Raw genomic sequence first — 21,816 nt, forward strand, 5'->3', positions numbered from 1 at the left:
TGCAGAATATCCTTTGGCTGTAAAAAACCTTATGACAGCACGCACTTCACATTTGGCGGGGTTTTCTATTGCAGCACACATTTCAAACTGCCACAAAAACTAAACTAGCGCAGGTACGACGTTCACTCGACCACGGCTTGATGCCGACTGACCTGTTGAGTGCGTGAACGCACAGATGGTGTCACTACTCCCCCCACAACCCGCACTGTGACCAATCGGAGGTTACTTTCTGAACCGCCCTCGTATGTTGTGTGACTGTTACACTTTCACACCATACTGCGGGTGAGCCTCGATCACATCACGCGGTGTGATCGGTCTTACTACTCGTGTTGTACGATTATCTTAGGATCAAATCGGTGTCGCCAAAAAATGTTGGGTCTTATAATGAGATATTCACTCTCAACTTTTAACGAATGTTATATCTCTGGATACACATATGACAATGGAAAATAAAGGATAAACAGTGTTAACTAGAGGTCACACAAACACCAAATAACACGAATTATATATCTCCGACTTTGAACAATTTGTGTCATGATAATTTTCACTATGTGCTCTTGTCACTACATGTTTTTGATTCCTCTTACACAATTTTAAATCAAAGGCAAAAATTTTTTTGGAGCAGCTCCCCAACGAATTTTAGTTACACGGTACCACTGACCACTGGGTTAATATGACACACCACGGTATGTCATTCCATCTTCCAAGTGATCCTCTGAAGGCACCAGTCAAGCCATGCAGATCAATGCTGTGGCACAAGAGGATGATGGACTAGAGATTTGCTTGCCTGTAGTCTCCCCGCGAATAACCGGTTTGCAGCAGTTCATGTTGACACATCTTGGCCCACAGGCTCCCTTATCAGTGCTGTGGTAGCTGTACAACGAGCCACTTCTGTCCTTACAGTATGACAATCCTAGCGGGTGTCTGCTGTGTGGATGTTCGGAACCTTGTCTGCAGGTATGAGAATGTCCATGTGACCACTGATACCAGTATTGTTGTACAACTGACGCAGCACATCCAACTTGTATGACAATCCTCCAAAAGCACCATCCTGCCACTCAGAAGGCCACCATTTGAACTCTTTCAAAGAAGCGCATTTCACTGTAGGAAGCTTGAGAGTGTGTAGAGTGTGTCAAAAGCATGGTTGCCTGTTTGCTTCATACGTTTGCACCACACTGAGCCTTCTGGCTGTGCACATAGCCTATTAAAGGGTACACAAAGATGGCACTCTGGCAGCTATGCCACTATGTTATCTGCTGGCGGATTATGTCGAAATGATTATCATTAGGCTATATCTACTGTCACCCCAAGTAGCATACACCGTCATCGGCTCAAAACTAAATGTTGTTTTCCCAGGTGTACTAATTTTTTTTATTTCTGGCAGCTTATTTGAAAACCGAGTATCCTTACTGCACCAAGTGAAAACATTTAAAATGTGTTTTGCATCTCAGGGTAAACAGTACTATGTATTTTATTAGTAGTTCTCTACTTAATCATGAACCAGAGACAGTTTGGACTCGGATTTACAAAGGAAAAGCAAACAGAAATTCAAAAATGCCTTTTCTACTGGGGAATAAAACTATAATAAATTCCCTGTGCAAAGGAAAAGATTCCTACAATAAATCGGTTTCAAAACTTTCTTTACAAGTAATGCATACTACACAGTTAAAAGATTACTTAGAGGACGGCAGAGTGGATAATATCACCTACCACGTTACAAAACACAATCAGAATGTAAGGATTTTACAAGAAAATCATATGCCAAGATCAATACTGCAGGATAGTAACGGGCTGTCACTCTCCTGATATAAATACTTGTTCCCCTTAGAGGATGTTAACTCAAGTTTTTTCAGGTGGGTTAATGGGAGGCCATGAAGACATGCAGCTTCAGTCACATGTTTACTGGCCTCAAGTCAGTTTTCCAAATGAACTGTAGTTAGTTACACGGGGCATAGCAGCATGTTAATGGTCCAGGAGTCACGAGTGGATGTCCTTAGTGTGTGCAGTGATGAAATGTAAAACTGAAACTCGAGTAAAGTGTATGTAAATCAAAGAATATTGTGCACTACAGCAAACTGAGTAAGGCAGTGAAGTTGTTCCAGATACTGGTCTCAAATTTGGGAGGACAGAATTTGCTCTGCTACCTATTCTAAATCATTTCAGGCAAATGACGGGACATCATCAAGGCCACTGCTGATCACCTATTCTACCCTCATAATAAGCACACTTATATGATCTGTGTGTCTGTATATGTTATTTTTGAATTAAAGGAGACTACTCACCTAAAAGCAGAATCATTGACTTGTCAATAGGCACACAAATGAAATAAAAACTTGATAGCTTTCGGAGTTATCCTTTGATGAGCTAGAGTAAAACACATGCCGTACACGATGCCAGCTGAACTAACAGTGCCAAAACTATTTTTTGGCAGGTGAATTGGTTGTTGTTGTTGTTGTGGCGGTGGTGGTTGATATGTCAGATGGGGTGGGTAGAGGGACATGGAGGCGTAAGGCAGGGAGAAGAACGGAGGGTGGGTGACTAGCGGTTTGGAGGAGGTGGCTAGTTTGTCGGTAAGCAGCTGGTGGGAAGCACCACACACTGAAGGTGAAATATGATGTTAATTGGGAGGAGGTGATAGGATTGAGGATAGGGGAACTGTTAGGTGGTGTGTGCGGGGATAATGGATTACCTGCAATTGAGACCAGGACCATTACAGGAATGGAGGATGTGTTGTAATGATAACTCCCATCTGTGTAGTTCAGAGAAGTTGGCAGTGGAGGGAAAGATACAGATGGCTCGGGTTGTGAAGCAGCGACTGAAATTGAGCACATTCTGCTCAGCTGCATGTGGTGGCATCGGGTGGTCAACTTTGTTCTTGACAATAGTTTCGCAGTGGCCATTCATTTTGGTGGACAGCTGGCGTGTGGTCGTATCAACATAAAAAGCTGTGCAATGTTTGCAGCAGAGTTGGTGTATGACATGGCTACTTTCACAGGTGGCCTGGATGCCCCTGTGGGGTAGGATAAGCCTGTGACAGAACTGGAGGATGTGTTTGGCAGCGGCCCACTCATCCTGCTGGATTGGTGGTTGGTAGTCATACCTACATAGAAAAGGTTGATATTGGATGACAAGGGGACACTCCTTTGTAACTGATGCTTGGGCGTGGTGAGAGGACTGGGAGTGTGCTACGATATGGCATGAGACATCTACTAGGTGTAGGGGACATTGTCTGTATATGAGGACATTTGTGAGGCATTCAACACACTGGGAAACGAAGTTCTTGACGCTGAAGATACACTGGCTAGGCTTTATAGAAGGGATTTTTTGGTGTGGAAAGAATGGCACTTGTCAAAATGCTGGTACTGTGGGTGGTTAGTCCGTATACTGTGGACAGAGATGTGGATGGAGCCATCAGAAAGGAGGCGAGTTGGGTAGAGGAGGACCATGTGAGGAGGGTGGGAGAAGAGGTGTTGAGGTTGTGAATAAATGTGGATAATATGTCTTGGCCCTGAGTCTAGATCACAAAGATATTATCAATAAAACTGAACCAGACTAGGGGTTTGAAATTTTGGGAGGCTAAGGTTTCATCTTGATACCTACATGGCCCATAAACATGTTGGCATAGGAGGGCACCATGTGGATGGCCACGGCTGTGCTGCTGGTTTGTTTAACCTTCCCTTGTCTGAAGGATGTTGGGATATAAGAGTGGAAATTCCTTTAGTAGGAGCACAATAGCCAGCTACAATGCAGTGTCCAGGATTGCCCAGTTTGTGGATTATGGGGAGCATGTAGAAGGTGGGTGTGCAGGGTGGTGGGTGTGCAGGGTGGTGGGTGTGCAGGGTGGTGGTTGAGTGAGGAGTGTGGTATCACAGTCTGATACCACCCTCACCAGTGTCTCACAGTTGGCAACAGAAACATTTCAGACAGACGCTGACAGCAGTCGTGTGGGGACCTGGCAGGTCAATTATGGCACGCCTGCTGAGCCACACCTTCAGCAGTTCCAACTATGAGCATCCTCTGCTGCTATGATACAGGGTGGGCAGCAGCAGCTACACTGCCAGTCTCAGTCACAGTCTTCGACAGCCGCCATTCTCAGACAGCCTTCGACAGTTCGCTTGTGCACGAATATGCTTGTGAAGTAAAGATATCTATAGAACCGCATATGAATATTGGCACCCCTCGTCTTACACTTGCATGACTGTTACTTGGTGTCATTTATGCGGCAGTCCTGAAGAGGATGTGACTCGAATGTAGAACCTGGCTTCCTAATGAAACAATACCAAATTAATGGCTGTCGGTACAGTATTATTACAGTTCATCGACCAGCCTCTGTGAACTACATCACGACAGTAGTGGAGCCCTTACCTGCTGAGATGATGATCAGATCTGGATCTGTTTTCAAGCTGTGTATGGCTATTAAATTCTGGCGATAGGTTATCGTTTTTAGGAAGAGACCTGAAGAGGAATGGTGAGGCTAAGTTGGAAGTAAGGAATTCTTGGAAGCTGACTAGGAAGTGGTCAGTTAGGGTGGTGGGGGTGGCAAGGTGGAGTGATTGTGATATGAATTGGCAGAGGCATTGTTCGATATTGGGATTAGGTTGGCTAAGGTTGGAGGGATTGGTGGCAAAGAAGTGTTTCAAATGTAGGGACTGGGAGGAAGAGGAAATCTTTGACATATTCAGCATGGTTTAAACTGGTTGTAGGGCTGAAGGTTACGTGTTCTAGAAGAACAGAAACTTTTGGATCCTGGGTTTTGTGGGTTGTCGGGTGGAAGTTTTGGAGGAGGTGGTAAATTAAAGGGGTCAGCTACGCACAATCTGGGTGTTATGAGCTGTTGACGAGGGGCTTCACTGTGAGTAAGATGTTAACAGGTTGGACAATTAATGGATGTGGTGCCTGGAATACTCTTCCAGGCGTTTGAGTGCAAGTGTTTCTTTTTCAAAGATTTTATTTATGTAGTAAGGACGGTGTAGCAACACTATCTTGTTGTGGGAGTAGAGGTGGCTCTAGGATGCCTGTGCCATAGGAGGTGCTTTTGCAGTGTAAGGTTAGTTAGGAATAGGGGGACTGGCAGAAACTGAAAAGATGAAGCTCATTCTGAAATGAGAGGCGTAATTAGACAAGAGGATTTTTACGGTTAGGCCATTTGGAAGGGATTCCACAGTCGAGTCAGCATTTAAAGCAGAGGATGTAGGACAGGGTTTTAGCCAGGGAAAGGGATACTTTTCTGAACTACAGAATGGAGATAGAGCAGTGTCCTTTGGAGTGGGGGTGACGTTAGCAAACAGGAAGTGGGTGAGTGTGAGCGTTAGGTGGTTGTAAGGAAAACCGGATAGTACAGGGTGTGTTTGTGGAGTGAAATGGGAAGAAACTGTGCTGGGAGCAATAGGATGGTTTTGTGGTGTGACGATATCATGCCTGGGTTACTATCACACGTAGGAAAGGAGGAAACCCCCCCTCATGCCCATGACTTTGCCACTATCTAACACTACCTCTCCCAAAGTCCTTCTGACTCCAAATCCATCTCATTCCTTCTACACCTTACCAGCTTATCCTGGGCCACAACTACTTTTCCTTTGAAGGAAAGGTTTACAGACAAATCTGCGGAAAAAAAGTCTGGTTCAGGTTCACTGATATGAACTGGACTCGGGGCCAGGACACCCTGTCCACATTCCTTCACAACCTCAACAACTTTCCTCCCATCCACTTCACGTGGCCCTCCTCGTCTTAACACACCACCTTCCTGGAAGTTGACCTCCACCTCCCTATGGCTCCATCCACACCTCTGTCCACATTAAGCCAATTAAACACCAACAGCACCAGCATTCTGACAGCTGCCAACCCTTCCACAACAAAAAATCCCTGCAATAAAGCCTAGCTCCCTGTGGACAATGGACTTGCAGCGAGGCGACCTCCCCTCCTCAGTATGCTGAGTGCCTCCGAAGGCCTTCACAGATAGGCAGAACTCTCCAAACCTAGTTTAAAAACAAATTATCCATGTCACATCCTCACTCACCCCCTATCCTCCCACCAGCCCCGGAACTATCACCCAGTATGATCCTGGAAAGGAACAACAGGACCATATCCTTCACCAAGGCTTTATCTCTTATCCTGCCCTGAAATGAGAGACATCCTATCTGAGACCCCTTCCCACTCTTCCCATAGGCATTTTCTGTTGCCCACCCTACATACACAACATTCTAGCCCATCCATATGCCATATCCACTCCCACCCCTTGCCATTGAGGTCATTTCCCACGGTGAAAGACCTGCTCAATCCACCCACCAAGCTTCTCCTGCTCCAGTCCTGTCATGGACTTATCCTACCTCATAGAGGCATCCAGGACACCTGTGAATGTAGCCATATCATATACCAACTCTGCTGCAAACACCGCACAGCTTTTTACGTCAATATGACCACAAACCAGCTGTCCATCAGAATGAATGGCCACTGCTAAACCGTTGCCAAGAGCAAAGCCAACCACCTGATGGCACCACATGCAGCTGAGCAGAAAATGCTCAATTTCAATGGCTGCATCATAATCTGAGCCATCTGGATCCTTCCCTCCACCACTAGTACTTCTGAACTACACAGATGTGAGTCATCATTACAACACATCGTCTGCTCCTGTAATCATCCTGGCCTCAATCTCGTGTGAGACACTGGCCTCACGCCCTCCACCCAACTGTTTCTCCTTCTTGTGTCCTGTCACCCCCTCCCATTTCTTGTCCCCACATTGTCGTACACCGTGTGCCACTTCCCACTGCTTTCTACGATTATCCCAGGCCATATACCTGCCACCCCTCCTTCGTACATTCTTAGCCAGCAATCTGGCCACTTCCCTTCGAGCCACTAGCCACCTGCCCCCCCCCCCCCCCTTCCCTCTGTCACCCTCTCCTCCTACCCACCCCACCACACCTCACCCGAAACTATTCCCATTACAACCAGCCCAACTGCCAAAAAATAGCATTGGTACTGTTAGTTTACCTTGTCAACTCTTAGAGCTAGCAAACTTTCTTTCCATTTGTGTGCCTAAGAACAACAACACAAAACTTCTGCTTCGGTAAGTGGTCTCCTTAATTTAGAAGTATTTACATTCTACAAGAACTTTTCCACAACATTTTGAACTGTTTATTTTCATTCTATTATGATAAATATTATCACTGTGAGATAATCCCTGGACGAATAAATTAATCAAATCACACATTAATACAATTTTTAACTGTCAAGAAACTTCTCACAATTAGGCATTTCATCATCATCAGGCTATGACCTAATTAACTGTCACCATGTGGCCAATTGCTCTGTGTCCAGCGATCTTGCCACAAGTACTCGCTTGCATGCCACAAGTACTTGTTTCGTGACAAAAGGGGTGTCTTCGGCATTGAGAGTAGAAAGCACAAATATAATTAATTTAGTTTCGGAAAGGCTCACGCAGAGTGTGTGTGTTTTTGCTTGGTGGAAACATCTGCCTGTTATCAGAAATTGACTGCAAAGTTAAAAGAAGAAAGAAAAGAAAAAAGATCTCTTAATAAAATTTATAGAAAATGATTTATACATGAGAAATACCACTATCTTTATTCAAAGCTTCAGAGACAAGAAAGACCATTGGGTCCTTCATGGAAAGTGTTTGAAATTTTAAAGCACGGAGGATTTAAAAAATACACAATATCAATAATAATAATAATAATAATAATAATAATAATAATAACAATAATTATATCTGCAAAATGGCGAGCTTCCATACTGTTGTCAAAGTTTGGACAGAAAGATTAGAAAAAAAGCCTCCCAAATCTGGTAGTATGTACTATAACTAAACTTTGTTTCTGTGTTATTGTCTATTTCTGGCTCATATTATAAATTCTGAGTAGTTGATGTAAGTGCTTATGGAAAAGAAAGCTACAGTGAGCTACTGAGAAAAACAGATTTTTCAGAGAGACTGCAATTGCTACTGGAAGAATAGCTACCAATTTCTGACATTGTTGCACCTTACATATTTTTGGGAGATGAAGCATTTCCCCTCACCCACAGAGACAGTCACAAGGTAACACAACTAAAATGTTATCCAACCATTATCAGTGTCAAGAGTTTCAGTATAATGTATTTTCGGAATAACTGCTTTCAAGTTTTGGACTCTGAAATAAAATGAGAAACTACATACCAGTCTGAAACATTTCTAAATATAGTGGCATCAAGAGGAAATAATCTCAATCAGTGCAGTTATTGCTGCAAGAATGAAATTTTTTGCTTATTTCTTTACTAATATATAAATAACATTGGCTGGAGTATCTCAACAGTGAATATGATTTTGTTAAGATATGAGATGTTTGTAATAAATATTGGTGGTGAAAATAAATTCCTCTGAACATGGATACTTGCCATAGTTCAAGATTCTTACAAAATTGCCATCCACTCCTTGCTTGTGTCTGTATATGTGTGGATGGATATGTGTGTGTGTGCGAGTGTATACCCGTCCTTTTTTCCCCCTAATGTAAGTCTTTCCGCTCCCGGGATTGGAATGACTCCTTACCCTCTCCCTTAAAACCCACTTCCTTTCGTCTTTCCCTCTCCTTCCCTCTTTCCTGATGAGGCAACAGTTTGTTGCGAAAGCTTGAATTTTGTGTGTATGTTTGTGTGTCTGTCGACCTGCCAGCACTTTCATTTGGTAAGTCACATCATCTTTGTTTTTAGATATATTTTTCCTACGTGGAATGCTTCCCTCTATTATAACCATATCATTAATAGAATATATGTTATACTTAGGTCAGTTTACAAAACAGCTGATAAATTCCTATAAACTAAGCATTCTATTCTGGGTTGCCAGGTGTTCGGATTTTGAACCAACTGTTCGATATTTCGGGCCCATTTTCTGTACTGAAGTACGAGTGATTTGCTATTTTTAGAATTCCATCAAAATCACTAATTTATTTATTGACAAAATAAAATCAAGAAAAATGTGGTGTGCTGTTGCCAGGTGCCACGTGATGCATTTATGAACTTAACTGGCCATCGTCTGTCATTTTCTTTTTCTCCATTCAGCTGCCATCTCCAAACTACATTGCACATCTGTTAATTAGTCAAACTGCAGAGTTGAACACAGTTACATTTTGATTTTACTGTGTACAATATGTCATAAGCATATCTAACTTAGAGATACGTACAAGCATCAAAGGTAGTGGTATTGAAGAAGATACTGACGCAGATAGTTTATGTGAAGAGGTCAGTAAACTAAATAAAACTTACGAATTATCACAAAGTGAAGCAAAGCTTCTATGTTTACGGACTCATTTCTGCGGTTAAAGTTAACAAAAGGTGATAAATGAAAAGCACCAGTTTGCTTTTGTTCTACAATATTACTTTTATTGTTAACCAGTTTTCGGCTTACAAGGACATCTTCAGACATCATTCTTTAGTGCATTGGCAACTATATATTTTGCAGTGGTGTCTTTGCATATTCAGTATCTACTTTCATAACATAGCAAAAGGTCATTGAAAGCTGTAACTAGCAATAATAAATATAATTTTTTATATTTACTACATGTTTTATTGTTTTCACCCTCAGACTTCAGCTCAGCAAATCCTTCAGCAAGGCAATGTTCTGTAATTTTGAGAGCTGAATCTCGCAACCCTAGTTCTATTACATTGTAGTTAAGATGATGTGACTTACCATACGAAAGCGCTGGCAGGTCGATAGAAACACAAACAGACACATACATACACACAAAATTCAAGCTTTCGCAACAAACTGTTGCCTCATCAGGAAAGAGGGAAGGAGAGGGAAAGACGAAAGGAAGTGGGAATGTTTCCCTCTATGATTATATATATATATAAAAACAAAGATGAGGTGACTTACCGAACGAAAGCGCTGGCAGGTCGATAGACACACAAACAAACACAAACATACACACAAAATTCAAGCTTTCGCAACAAACTGTTGCCTCATCAGGAAAGAGGGAAGGAGAGGGGAAGACGAAAGGAAGTGGGTTTTAAGGGAGAGGGTAAGGAGTCATTCCAATCCCGGGAGCGGAAAGACTTATGTCTGCTTGTGTCTGTATGTGTGGATGGATATGTGCGTGTGTGCGAGTGTATACTTGTCCTTTTTTCCCCCTAAGGTAAGTCTTTCCGCTCCCGGGATTGGAATGACTCCTTACCCTCTCCCTTAAAACCCACTTCCTTTCGTCTTCCCCTCTCCTTCCCTCTTTCCTGATGAGGCAACAGTTTGTTGCGAAAGCTTGAATTTTGTGTGTTTGTTTGTGTGTCTATCGACCTGCCAGCGCTTTCGTTCGGTAAGTCACCTCATCTTTGTTTTTATATATAATTTTTCCCATGTGGAATGTTTCCTTCTATTATAATTTATATATATATATATATATATATATATATATATAAAAAAAATAATGTTTTCCAATCTACTCAGCCTTACAACTACAATGTAATAGAGCTAGGGTTGCGAGATTCAGCTCTCAAAATTACAGAACATTGCCTTGCTAAAGGATTTGCTGAGTGTATACCTGTCCTTTTTTCCCCCTAAGGTAAGTGTTTCCGCTCCCGGGATTGGAATGACTCCTTACCCTTATGCACGCACATATCCATCCACACATACAGACACAAGCAGACATGTCTGCTTGTGTCTGTATGTGTGGATGGATATGTGCGTGTGTGCGAGTGTATACCTGTCCTTTTTTCCCCCTAAGGTAAGTCTTTCCGCTCCCGGGATTGGAATGACTCCTTACCCTCTCCCTTAAAACCCACATCCTTTCGTCTTTCCCTCTCCTTCCCTCTTTCCTGAGGAAGCAACCGTTGGTTGCGAAAGCTTGAATTTTGTGTGTGTGTGTTTGTGTGTCTATCAACATGCCAATGCTTTTGTTTGGTAAGTTATCATCTTTGTTTTTATCTGCAAGTGATTCTTGCGTGAAGTTCCGTAGTTACCCATCTGCCTCTTGCCAACCCTCCTAAAATTTAAGAGGCAAACCAAACAGTTCAGTGCTTATCTACCATGATCCATCTCCACTCGCCATCATACTGACACAATTCATTAAAATTCAGATCATTGCATTTTTAGTGAATAATATAATTGGATCTGATTTACTGGCACATTAATAAATCCTGCAAAACATTAATTCTTACTGAAAGAGCTTTTAGTACATTTAATTACTCAATCTTGGCTACCTCCATTCAACAATGTCATTTTTTGTAAACTAAGACTCAAAAAAATTTAAATTGCTTTTCAAAACGGGTGGTGAAACCCGTGATGATGGTAATTATAATACGGGTAAAGCTGACTGTTGCACAGAATCCCGTATGGAGGATACTGAAATTAGCATCCCTACCTTTGAGAAGCAACTGAAAGAGTTGAAAACAAATGTCACCAGGTCCCAACGGAATCCCAATTTTGTTCTACGGACAGTACTCTCCAGAGTTAGCCCCAGTTAGTTCGCATTTATTGCAAATCTCTTTCTCAGCGCAAAGTCCCAAGTGACTGGAAAAAAAGAGCAAATGACTCCCATTATAAGAATGGTAACAGAGCAAACCCTCAAAATTACAAACCAATATCCTTAATGTCGGTTTGCTGCAGAATTGTTGAGAATACTCAAAAGTTCAAATATAGTAAGCTTGCCCTTTTCTCATACCGAGGTGAAACAAATGCTGTACCATTGTAAGAGATACAGAGGTTAGCGAGAGTGCTGGGACGTACCCCAGTTCACTACTACCAGCACGTCGTCGTCATAATGCACCTGTGCTTAACAGACACAGAACTGCACCCTACTCTATGAGCAAAATTAAAAATTAAAATAATTTTTCCAAACATTGTATGTGCTTCAGTACATCATTTGTATTTGTAATAGTTCTAATTACAGCACGCTATTACAATAATGCTATAATACAAATCAAACAATGGAAATCCAGGACGGACTCTATTGTGAAAAGGAAAGTTGCTACTCACCATATAGCAGTTTGATGAACGCCTTACTAGCTGAAAGCTTTATTTTGACAGCCTTCTTGTTGTGCCTATGTGCGACTCAGCGTCTCCGCTATATGGTGAGTAACAACTTTCAACAATGTATTGTAAATAACCACAAATACAATGACTTTTAAAGAGGCAGTTCATAGGTCATGTTCTACTGTCAGTTTTGTTCCAAAAATTCTAGCCAGAAGGTTTAAATGCAGTAGAGCTAGAACCGTATCAATAGCTAAAAAGCAAACTTAACTATCTATATAAAATATTAAAAAAGAGATAGAGGGGCTGGCCAGCACTTACCGTAGCTCAGTACAACTGTTAGATTCACAAAACAGAACTGAAAATTTACATTCCTAGCTTTCGGAACTTTGTTCCTTCATCAGGGAGGAGAGAGGGGAAAAAAGGGAAGAAGGGAAAGTGGATTCAGTTACTCACAACCCAGGCTATGAAGCAACAGGGAAAGGTAAACAGGGAGGGTAGCAAGGATGGAGGCATGGTTGTCAGAGGGAAGCCAAAGATATTCTACAGTTAAGAACTGTGCCAGCTTCAAACCAAAGAGGATGCATACAGAAGTAAAGAGGTATATAGTATATACCGTTTTTACTTCTGTATGCATCCTCTTTGGTTTGAAGCTGGCACAGTACTTAACAGTAGAATATCTTTGGCTTCCCTCTGACAACCATGCCTCCATCCTTACTACCTTCCCTGTTTACCTTTCCCTGTTGCTTCATAACCAGGGTTGTGAGTAACTGAATCCACTTTACCTTCTTCCCTTTTTTTGCCCTCTCTCCTCCCTGATGAAGGAACAAAGTTCCGAAAATTAGGAATGTAAATTTTCTGTTCTGTTTTGTGTTATCTATCGGCTGTATTGAGCTGAGGTAAGTACTGGCCAGCCCCTCTATCTCTTTGTTAGTATTTGTTTCACATCTTAATATGAGATTTTCCATTAATCATTTATATAAAATATTAAGAAGAATGCACATTGTTAAATGACAAATTAATTATTACATTTCCAAGAAAGGGCCATTTAAATGATACTAAAAACAAAGATGATGTAACTTACCAAACGAAAGTGTTGGCATGTTGATAGACACACAAACAAACACATACACAAAATTCAAGCTTTCGCAACCAACGGTTGCTTCATCAGGAAATCGTTGGTTGCGAAAGCTTGAATTTTGTGTGTGTGTTTGTGTGTCTATCAACATGCTAACACTTTCGTTTGGTAAGTTACATCATCTTTGTTTTTAGATATATTTTTCCCAGGTGGAATGTTTCCCTCAAATTTTTTTTTTATATATATACCGACAGCCAGAGAGACAAGAGGAGACACTTCACACGAAGAGCTCAACATCTCCTTGTCAGTCAAACAGCTGCATGCACTGTGCCTCTGACATCATCAGAACCAGGTGGCTACCAAAATCATTTTCAGTAAAAGTAGGAATTGAACTCACAAGGGCTGGACAGTGTCCTGGATCACATAGATTTCATGGAAGTAACTGTTTGGGTGCTGCCCGCAATGTTGACAAAACCATGTGGCACGTGGTGTGACATTATTTTCCACTTTTAAGGCAAGCAATTAAAATTTTGGTGATAGACAATTTTATTTGGAACATCCCATAGAGGTAACCTCTGAACTGTTGTTAATAATGCTGTTTCTGATAGGGATATCTGCTAGAATTAAGACTTATATTTTGTGCCTGTGAACTTTGACTGAATATATCAGCCTTGTTAAAACTTTTATTTATAGTCATAGTTTCTGATCTTGCGCAGCAAATAGGAACACAAGTAGGAACATTTTCTTTCAATGAGTACAAAAAGTAACATTGTCTTGCAGACTGAAATTATGGTCAGTACGTTCTCCATCGTTTTCTGGCTGATCGCAAAAAAAGTTGTAAATCGCGTAGGTACGTGTAAAGCAGGCACAGACAATTTAAGCGTCTTTTCATAACAACATAATGAAGTAACAACCATTCTGATTATTTACCCCACAATATGATATCCTGCAAAATGTGGATGAAGGGCAACAGACAGATTCCATATTCCTACATTTCCGGGAAGCATTTGAAACTGTGCCCCATTGCAAACTGTTAATGAAGTACAATCATCTGGAATAGGTTCTCCAATATTTATTAGGTAAGTTAGTACAGATGTGTAGGAAAAACTGTCCTCTAATGTTCAAACATAATGTTAGTGGTGTGCTTGACACAGTCATGTTGATTAAAACAAAATGAAAAATGCTCCTATTGTAGCACATTAAAGGATGAATATGTCCTGAGTGAAGTTAGGGGTGTAAAAGATAGGGACTAGCTCTTTGACTTATCTGGCAGCTTCAGACACATTTAAATAAAATATTGTGGCATATTCATGCAAAACTGTTCCAGCGTCCCTCTAGGAACAAATTCACCCCCAGGAAAACTTTTTTAGCTATTACATGTATTCTCTTCAACCACATGATGACATATATTATTTACTATGGCTGGCAAATTTGATGAATTTTTGGGCACAGGATCAGAGACTTTAGCACATAAATTGCACAGTGCTGGTGTGCCTTGCAGTTGAGAGAGCTCACTGCTGCGTAAGTATGGTGTGAATATGTCAAGATGTTTTGATCTAAATGTCACTGAAGCTGCCAAATAAGTCAAAAAGCTAGTTCCCCCTCTTTAAATCCCTAATTCTATTCAGGACATAATTGGCCGTTTTTGTGCTATGACAGGAGCACTTTCATTCTGTTGCCCAACTTTTACTATACCATAATTTTTTTTCATAAGACCACCATAGCTTGGCTGCTAATTTATATTTTTGTTGACTAGGCTTTTTTCATAGTCTTGCAAACCACGTGCTTATATCATGGCAAAGGATAAAGCTTTCACGAAACAATGCAGTGGCCATTAATTATGTGTATGTATGTTACAAAATTTTAAATGATTCGCGCAGATCAAACAGAAAAGTGACGCACTTAAGAAACATTCCTTGTTTTTTCGATGTGGAATACAATTAAAGCAAGCTTTTTTTTTTACAAAAGAAACTTTTTTTTAAAACTTATCTCAGACCACAATCCGATATGCTGGTGGCCCAGCTCCAATTTTTCGTTCAAACTTTGCTGAATATAACGTAACATAGGTGATAGTTGTTCGAATGGCTGTACAAATGGCCACTGTTCCGAGCTAAACCAAAAGCTTTGTACTGCATGTGCCTAGCTCGAATGGGAACTGAACACCAAAATTCTACTGGGAATAATGTTGCAAAGCAATATGAAACAGTTCATCTTTATAATACACTATACTGAACACTACTGCAACTCATTCTTGAATACTACTTGAGCGTTTGGGAACCCCACCAAGTTGGATTAAAGGAAGACATCAAAGAAATTCTGAGGCATCCTGCTAAGTGTGTTATTGGTGGGTTCAATCAACATGAGTATTATGGAGCTGCTCCATGAACTCAAATGGGGATCTCTGGAGGGAAAACTACATTCTTTTTGGAAACACTATTAAAGAAATTTAGGGAACCAACATTTGTAGTTGACTGCAGAATAATTCTATTGCTGTCAACATATATTTTGCTTAAGGACCACACAGACAAGATATTAGAAATTTGAGCTCACAGGAAGACACAGAGACAGTCATTTTTTCCCTAGCACTTCAGCATATGGAGCACCAAAGGGAATGAGTAGTAGCAGCAGCAGTAGTAGTAGTAGTAGTAGTAGTAGTAGTACAAGGTACCCTCCAACATGGGCCAGCTATAAAGTCAGTGGCCTCCTTTATCTACAATCTTGTACAAATGAACAGGGAAAATTGTGGTATGAAAAATTAGAATCCTGCTGCAGTACGTAGAAGCAGTAGGGAGCAGAGGATAAACATATTACATGTTGATCACTGTAGCACTACTTTCCAATTTGCTATCTTATTTGCAAGTGTGTGCTTTCTTTCTCAGTGCAACAGCTTGGAAGATTTGTTCCTTCACCACGGGCATTATCATTAAATGATAAGAATATATGGCACACAAATTGCCTGATAAGAGTTCACACAGGTCACATAGCTAGGAACACAGGCATGTGCACACAGTTTCATACTAGCCTACAATTTTGCCATTGTCGGTGAACACAATCATTTCATTACTTCACATCTATTAGTATTTGACCAGTTACTCCACAGCCCCAATATATGAAACAGCTTCAAACATCCGACTGCTTTACAAATGAGTCAACACATTAAATATTTGACGTTAAGCATATAAAATCTTTACGGTTGAAGACGCAAGACCATAATTATATTGGTTTCACTAGCTTCAGATTATTCATCCACCGACTAACAAAAAAATGTTTTTTATGTTTTATGTATCTACCCTGTCAAAGGATAACTCCAAAAGCTACTGCGTTTTCTTTCCTTTGCGTGTGTTTATTGAAAACTCGGTGCTTCTGCTTTTTGGCGAGTGGACTCCTTTCACCAAAAAGATTTTGTTTTTATCACTGGCACCCCATAAAGTTGCTCACTTTGGCATGAAGCTCCAATACTGATCAGCATGCAATGCAGCTAATCTTCATGAACAAATTGTGAATAATTTCACTTAATATTTATGATAAGCTACAGACAAAGACATTTTGTGTTGACCATATTTCTGAATTTGAGCAAGAAGTGTTGTTCACCATAATGGTCGACAAGACCGAGAATCATTTTAGATGTTACACAAAATTTTAGGTGGCCACAGTAACTACGTTGTTCACACTAATGGGTCTCACGAAGGGACTTCCACTGCCTGCTCAGAGGTGTATGAGGAATTTATCATCAACAGTCACTTATCTAATTAATAACTGTATTCAGTCACAAAATGTATACAGAATCGGGGGCAATCGAGCAGATGAAGTGTAATCGTGCCACTGCTGAACTCTATTAAGTGCAGTACAGGTTATCCATCACATGTACCCAGCAGATTAAGTCCAAACTTTACAGAATATTCTTCCCCACTTAACGGGGCATTCTGCAGGGCAAAGAGGTAGGTGGTACGTAATGGAAATACACTCCTGGAAATGGAAAAAAGAACACATTGACTCCGGTGTGTCAGACCCACCATACTTGCTCCGGAAACAGCGAGAGGGCTGTACAAGCAATGATCACACGCATGGCACAGCGGACACACCAGGAACCGCGGTGTTGGCCGTCGAATGGCGCTAGCTGCGCAGCATTTGTGCACCGTCGCCGTCAGTGTCAGCCAGTTTGCCGTGGCTTACGGAGCTCCATCACAGTCTTTAACACTGGTAGCATGCCGCGACAGCGTGGACGTGAACCGTATGTGCAGTTGACGGACTTTGGGCGAGGGCGTATAGTGGGCATGCGGGAGGCCGGGTGGACGTACCGCCGAATTGCTCAACACGTGGGGCGTGAGGTCTCCACAGTACATCGATGTTGTCGCCAGTGGTCGGCGGAAGGTGCACGTGCCCGTCGACCTGGGACCGGACCGCAGCGACGTACGGATGCACGCCAAGACCGTAGGATCCTACGCAGTGCCGTAGGGGACCGCACTGCCACTTCCCAGCAAATTAGGGACACTGTTGCTCCTGGGGTATCGGCGAGGACCATTTGCAACCGTCTCCATGAAGCTGGGCTACGGTCCCGCACACCGTTAGGCCGTCTTCCGCTCACGCCCCAACATCGTGCAGCCCGCCTCCAGTGGTGTCGCGACAGGCGTGAATGGAGGGAGGAATGGAGACGTGTCGTCTTCAGCGATGAGAGTCGCTTCTGCCTTGGTGCCAATGATGGTCGTATGCGTGTTTGGCGCCGTGCAGGTGAGCGCCACAATCAGGACTGCATACGACCTAGGCACACAGGGCCAACACCCGGCATCATGGTGTGGGGAGCGATCTCCTACACTGGCCGTACACCACTGGTGATCGTCGAGGGGACACTGAATAGTGCACGGAACATCCAAACCGTCATCGAACCCATCGTTCTATCATTCCTAGACCGGCAAGGGAACTTGCTGTTCCAACAGGACAATGCACGTCCGCATGTATCCCGTGCCATCCAACGTGCTCTAGAAGGTGGAAGTGAACTACCCTGGCCAGCAAGATCTCCGGATCTGTCCCCCATTGAGCATGTTTGGGACTGGATGAAGCGTCGTCTCACGCAGTCTGCACGTCCAGCACGAACGCTGGTCCAACTAAGGCGTCAGGTGGAAATGGCATGGCAAGCCGTTCCACAGGACTACATCCAGCATCTCTACGATCGTCTCCATGGGAGAATAGCAGCCTGCATTGCTGCGAAAGGTGGATATACACTGTACTAATGCCAACATTGTGCATGCTCTGTTGCCTGTGTCTATGTGCCTGTGGTTCTGTCAGTGTGATCATGTGATGTATCTGACCCCAGGAATGTGTCAATAAAGTTTCCCCTTCCTGGGACAATGAATTCACGGTGTTCTTATTTCAATTTCCAGGAGTGTATACCACATATACAGCAGCTGAAGATGCCTACACGGAAAATATTGTGGCATAACCCGCACACGTTGCTGTTCGAGAGATAGGGCTGGAGGTTAGTGTGTGGTGTTGAGCAACTGTGTGCTGAGCCAATGGAACTGCGGAGTTCTTCCTCCTTGCCACTGAGGTGGAATGGAGTAGTTTTAGTCTGTCTCTGGATAGGGCACTGTTTTATAACACACAGATTCGTCTAGCCAAAGAACCTACCAGTGTCCAAAGCTTATGATGCACAAATTTCAGTACACCATATTTAAATGTGCATGCTTCATACAACAGAGAGCAACCTGTTCACCATCTAATCTGCCCCTAAACTAACTGACAATGACATGTATGTGATATATGTTTTGGAATTCTGTGATGCATTTGATCCGCCTGAACTGTTAGGCAGGAAATTTTAGTGTATACTCAGGATTACTGATTCAGACTCCCAACTCATATTTGTATGCACGAGTAAAAGTGAGTGAGCGCGGGACTAAGTGGATCAGATTTCAAGTGGGGATTGTACCATTCAAAACACATTTGGCATTTCCAACTCAAAACATTTTATGGTTTGTGCTAATCAACATTAGGCACCCTAATAAAAAAGTAATGACTAAATCAATCCTCGAATTTGGTTCCCCTCCTCCTCCACTTTTGTTTTCTTTATTATGCTAATATTAATGACTGTTTGGAGGAGCATAAAGAGATTTGCAGATACCATAACATTAGGGAAGGTATTTTTTAATTGTTTAAATGAAGAGAGACACTAAGATATTGATGAATGCATAAATATACTGTGTCAACTTGAGAAGTAAGCTTGTACGGTACCTACCATCTAAACAAAATATTCACATACATTTCATTTCAGCCTGCAATCTGATTAAACGACATCACACAAATTAATAGTTTATTGAATTAAAAAAATTAACCAATCTTGGTATTGGGTGAAATATGAGTCATACATTACTGTGTCCATATAGAATATAATGTCATACTTTGACAAAACAAACAACAGATGAAATGAGAATAAAAAGAAACATCAATAAATGAGTAACTGATAAAATCAAACAATGGAAAATCCAGGAAGGAATAATAACAATTTATGGTGAGTACAGATTGCTACTCACCATATGGAGGACATGACCACTGTCTCTGGTCAGTGAAGCCGGACTGCAAGCAACTCGTGTGCATTAGCTGTGCTTGTGTGGATGTGTGTGTTAACTACTTTAGCGGAAGGCTTTTTGGCTAAAAATTCACACACTTAGGAGTCTTTTTGTTGTGACTCTACATTTCCTCCCTATGGTGAGTAGCAATGTATCCTTTTTATAATACTTAGTGAATGGTAACTACTTTAAGATGCATACTGGAGGAAACCCAAGTAATACAGTGTTCTAAGTCCCATGTCAAAATTTTTACCTTCAGACTTGATCCCATGCACAAGATGACATCAGCTTTTTCAGCAGCCTGACATGCGCCAGACCAATTTATTGGCCATTTCAGTTTTCCAGTTTCACCAAAGTGGACAATAGTGTCTACTAATGGCCTGCAGCAGGCGTAGCAGCGACGCATTGTGCGGTGGCTGAACCTAGCTGTCCTCTCGGTGACGTCAAACAGTCGCCAGTACTCACGGATGGGTTTGCAATCGCAACAAACCTACAGAATTTGAGGAAATTACAATAAATTTAGGACTGAGAGAGGTAAGGTTTCACTTATTGTTATAGGGAAATTTCAGTTAGCAATTGGGTTCTTCACAACTAAGTTAAGAACATTGTCAAGACTAACAAAATCATCACAAAAAGTGATTCTGATGCACCACTATGCCACAAAATAGTTTTTGTAGCAGGTTTTCACTTTCATCCATTAAGAGAAAAAGTTAGGGCAAATGAAGATATACCGGTACAGAAAGTACTTTCGTAGTCTTTAAATTGTGCAAGCCCAAAAGAAAAGCTGGCACAAAAGAAAAACAGCAAGGTACTTGCATTTCTGAGGTGAACTATATTCATTCTTTAACAAAGTATATACTGCATAGAAAACTTAGTGTGTCAAAACTGTAAGCCAGGCTGGGGCTCAAACCTAAATATGAAACTTTTGCAAATGATATTTTTCTAAACAGGATGTAACTTTACCAGAGCTTCACTAGAAGTTTTCTGATTCACATTTAAAGTAGTGGAAAATAAAAATGAGATGAGACGCCCTGCCCCTCCATCCCTCTGATCTCAATTTCAAAGACACTTAATAGGATTCATTATGAATAAGTGTCTAGGGTGGAGTGAATTAACAGAAATGCACATTAGAGTGATCGATGACTGTTAGAAGATTACCAGGGCAGAACAGTATAACTTTGTGTGTCCAGAAACAGAGTCTTACCTTATGTTCAATACATTAACATTTCAGCACTGCAGATGACAAGTAAACAAAACAATTACAGAAAATGATCTAAATATAACCAAAACCTAGTCTGACTGCCCTGTGATGGACGGAGCTGTAGGTAGGTTGGTTGGAGTTAAAGGTACCAAACTGAGGTTATCAGCCCTTCATCCTATATGTACCAAACCAGGAATTATTCCCAGAGGAAGGATACAAAAGGCAAATACTGGGAAGCCCGATTGTAACTGACGTACAGTAAGACAGAGGTAAAACCAAGGAGAAGTAGGACTGGAGTGAGGAGGAGGTCAGGTGGGCAAACCGCTCTGCTCAGAATGCACCTGGAGACTCTGCAGCCCACCGGCACTATCTCACCATCTGTTACCCCAAGAAAATGACCAGCACAGAGAAGATGATAAAATTTTATAAAGGACAAAACAAAACTTTAAAAAATCGCAACTATAAAAGAATAAGGAGAATAAAATGTGGGAAGAGTAGAGGCCAGGCCAGGCCAGACCACAGAGCAAGGGCCGGCTGGAGACCTCTGTGCCAGAGCGTGCAAGCAGTGCCCCTCCAAAACATTGGGTGGTCAATGAGGCCAAAGTGCCCCACCTCATAAAACCAGGTCAGCTGCTGTGGTGTTATCCACTAGCACCAGAGGTAGTGCATCAGGAAGGTTTCGAGTTTGCAGCAAAGCAGTCTAGTAGGAAGTGGGCCACCATTAGGCAGGTGCCACTTCGACAATAAGGTGTGCCCTCATGTCCCTGTGAGAAGTTTGAGGGGAAAGACTGCCATGTGGTTGTGACCTCCTTTAACATCCTCCTCAGCTTTTTCTTGGGAAGTCGTGGGGTACCATTCCCAGTTCCAAGCCTCCAACAACTGACGGTGTAGAGTCGACTGAAGGTAAAGTTTTGGGATCCCGATTTCCAAAATTGGCACTATGGTAGCCAATTTTGCCAAGAGGTCGGCATGTTCATCCCCTGAGAACCTGACATGTCCGGAGGTCCAAAGACGATCGGCCGTCCAGCTTGGAGGTCTG

The 21,816-nt window shown here is 42.0% G+C and overlaps 1 protein-coding gene across 3 annotated transcripts in view; it reads right to left on the bottom strand.

The window, feature by feature from the left end:
- Positions 1-21,816, bottom strand: part of LOC124774980 — a 186,252-nt gene that overhangs the window by 31,654 nt on the left and 132,782 nt on the right. For 2 of the 3 annotated variants that reach the window (XM_047249721.1, XM_047249722.1), the window contains exon 6: positions 19,830-20,066. The exons of the other annotated variant lie outside the window; for it this stretch is intronic. In XM_047249721.1, coding sequence (XP_047105677.1) covers positions 19,830-20,066 — 237 coding nt within the window. The remainder of the gene's footprint in view (positions 1-19,829; positions 20,067-21,816) is intronic. 3 annotated transcript variants of the gene reach the window in all.

The sequence above is a fragment of the Schistocerca piceifrons genome, chromosome 2, assembly GCF_021461385.2.
Source record: "Schistocerca piceifrons isolate TAMUIC-IGC-003096 chromosome 2, iqSchPice1.1, whole genome shotgun sequence".
Classification (NCBI taxonomy): Eukaryota; Metazoa; Arthropoda; class Insecta; order Orthoptera; family Acrididae; genus Schistocerca; species Schistocerca piceifrons.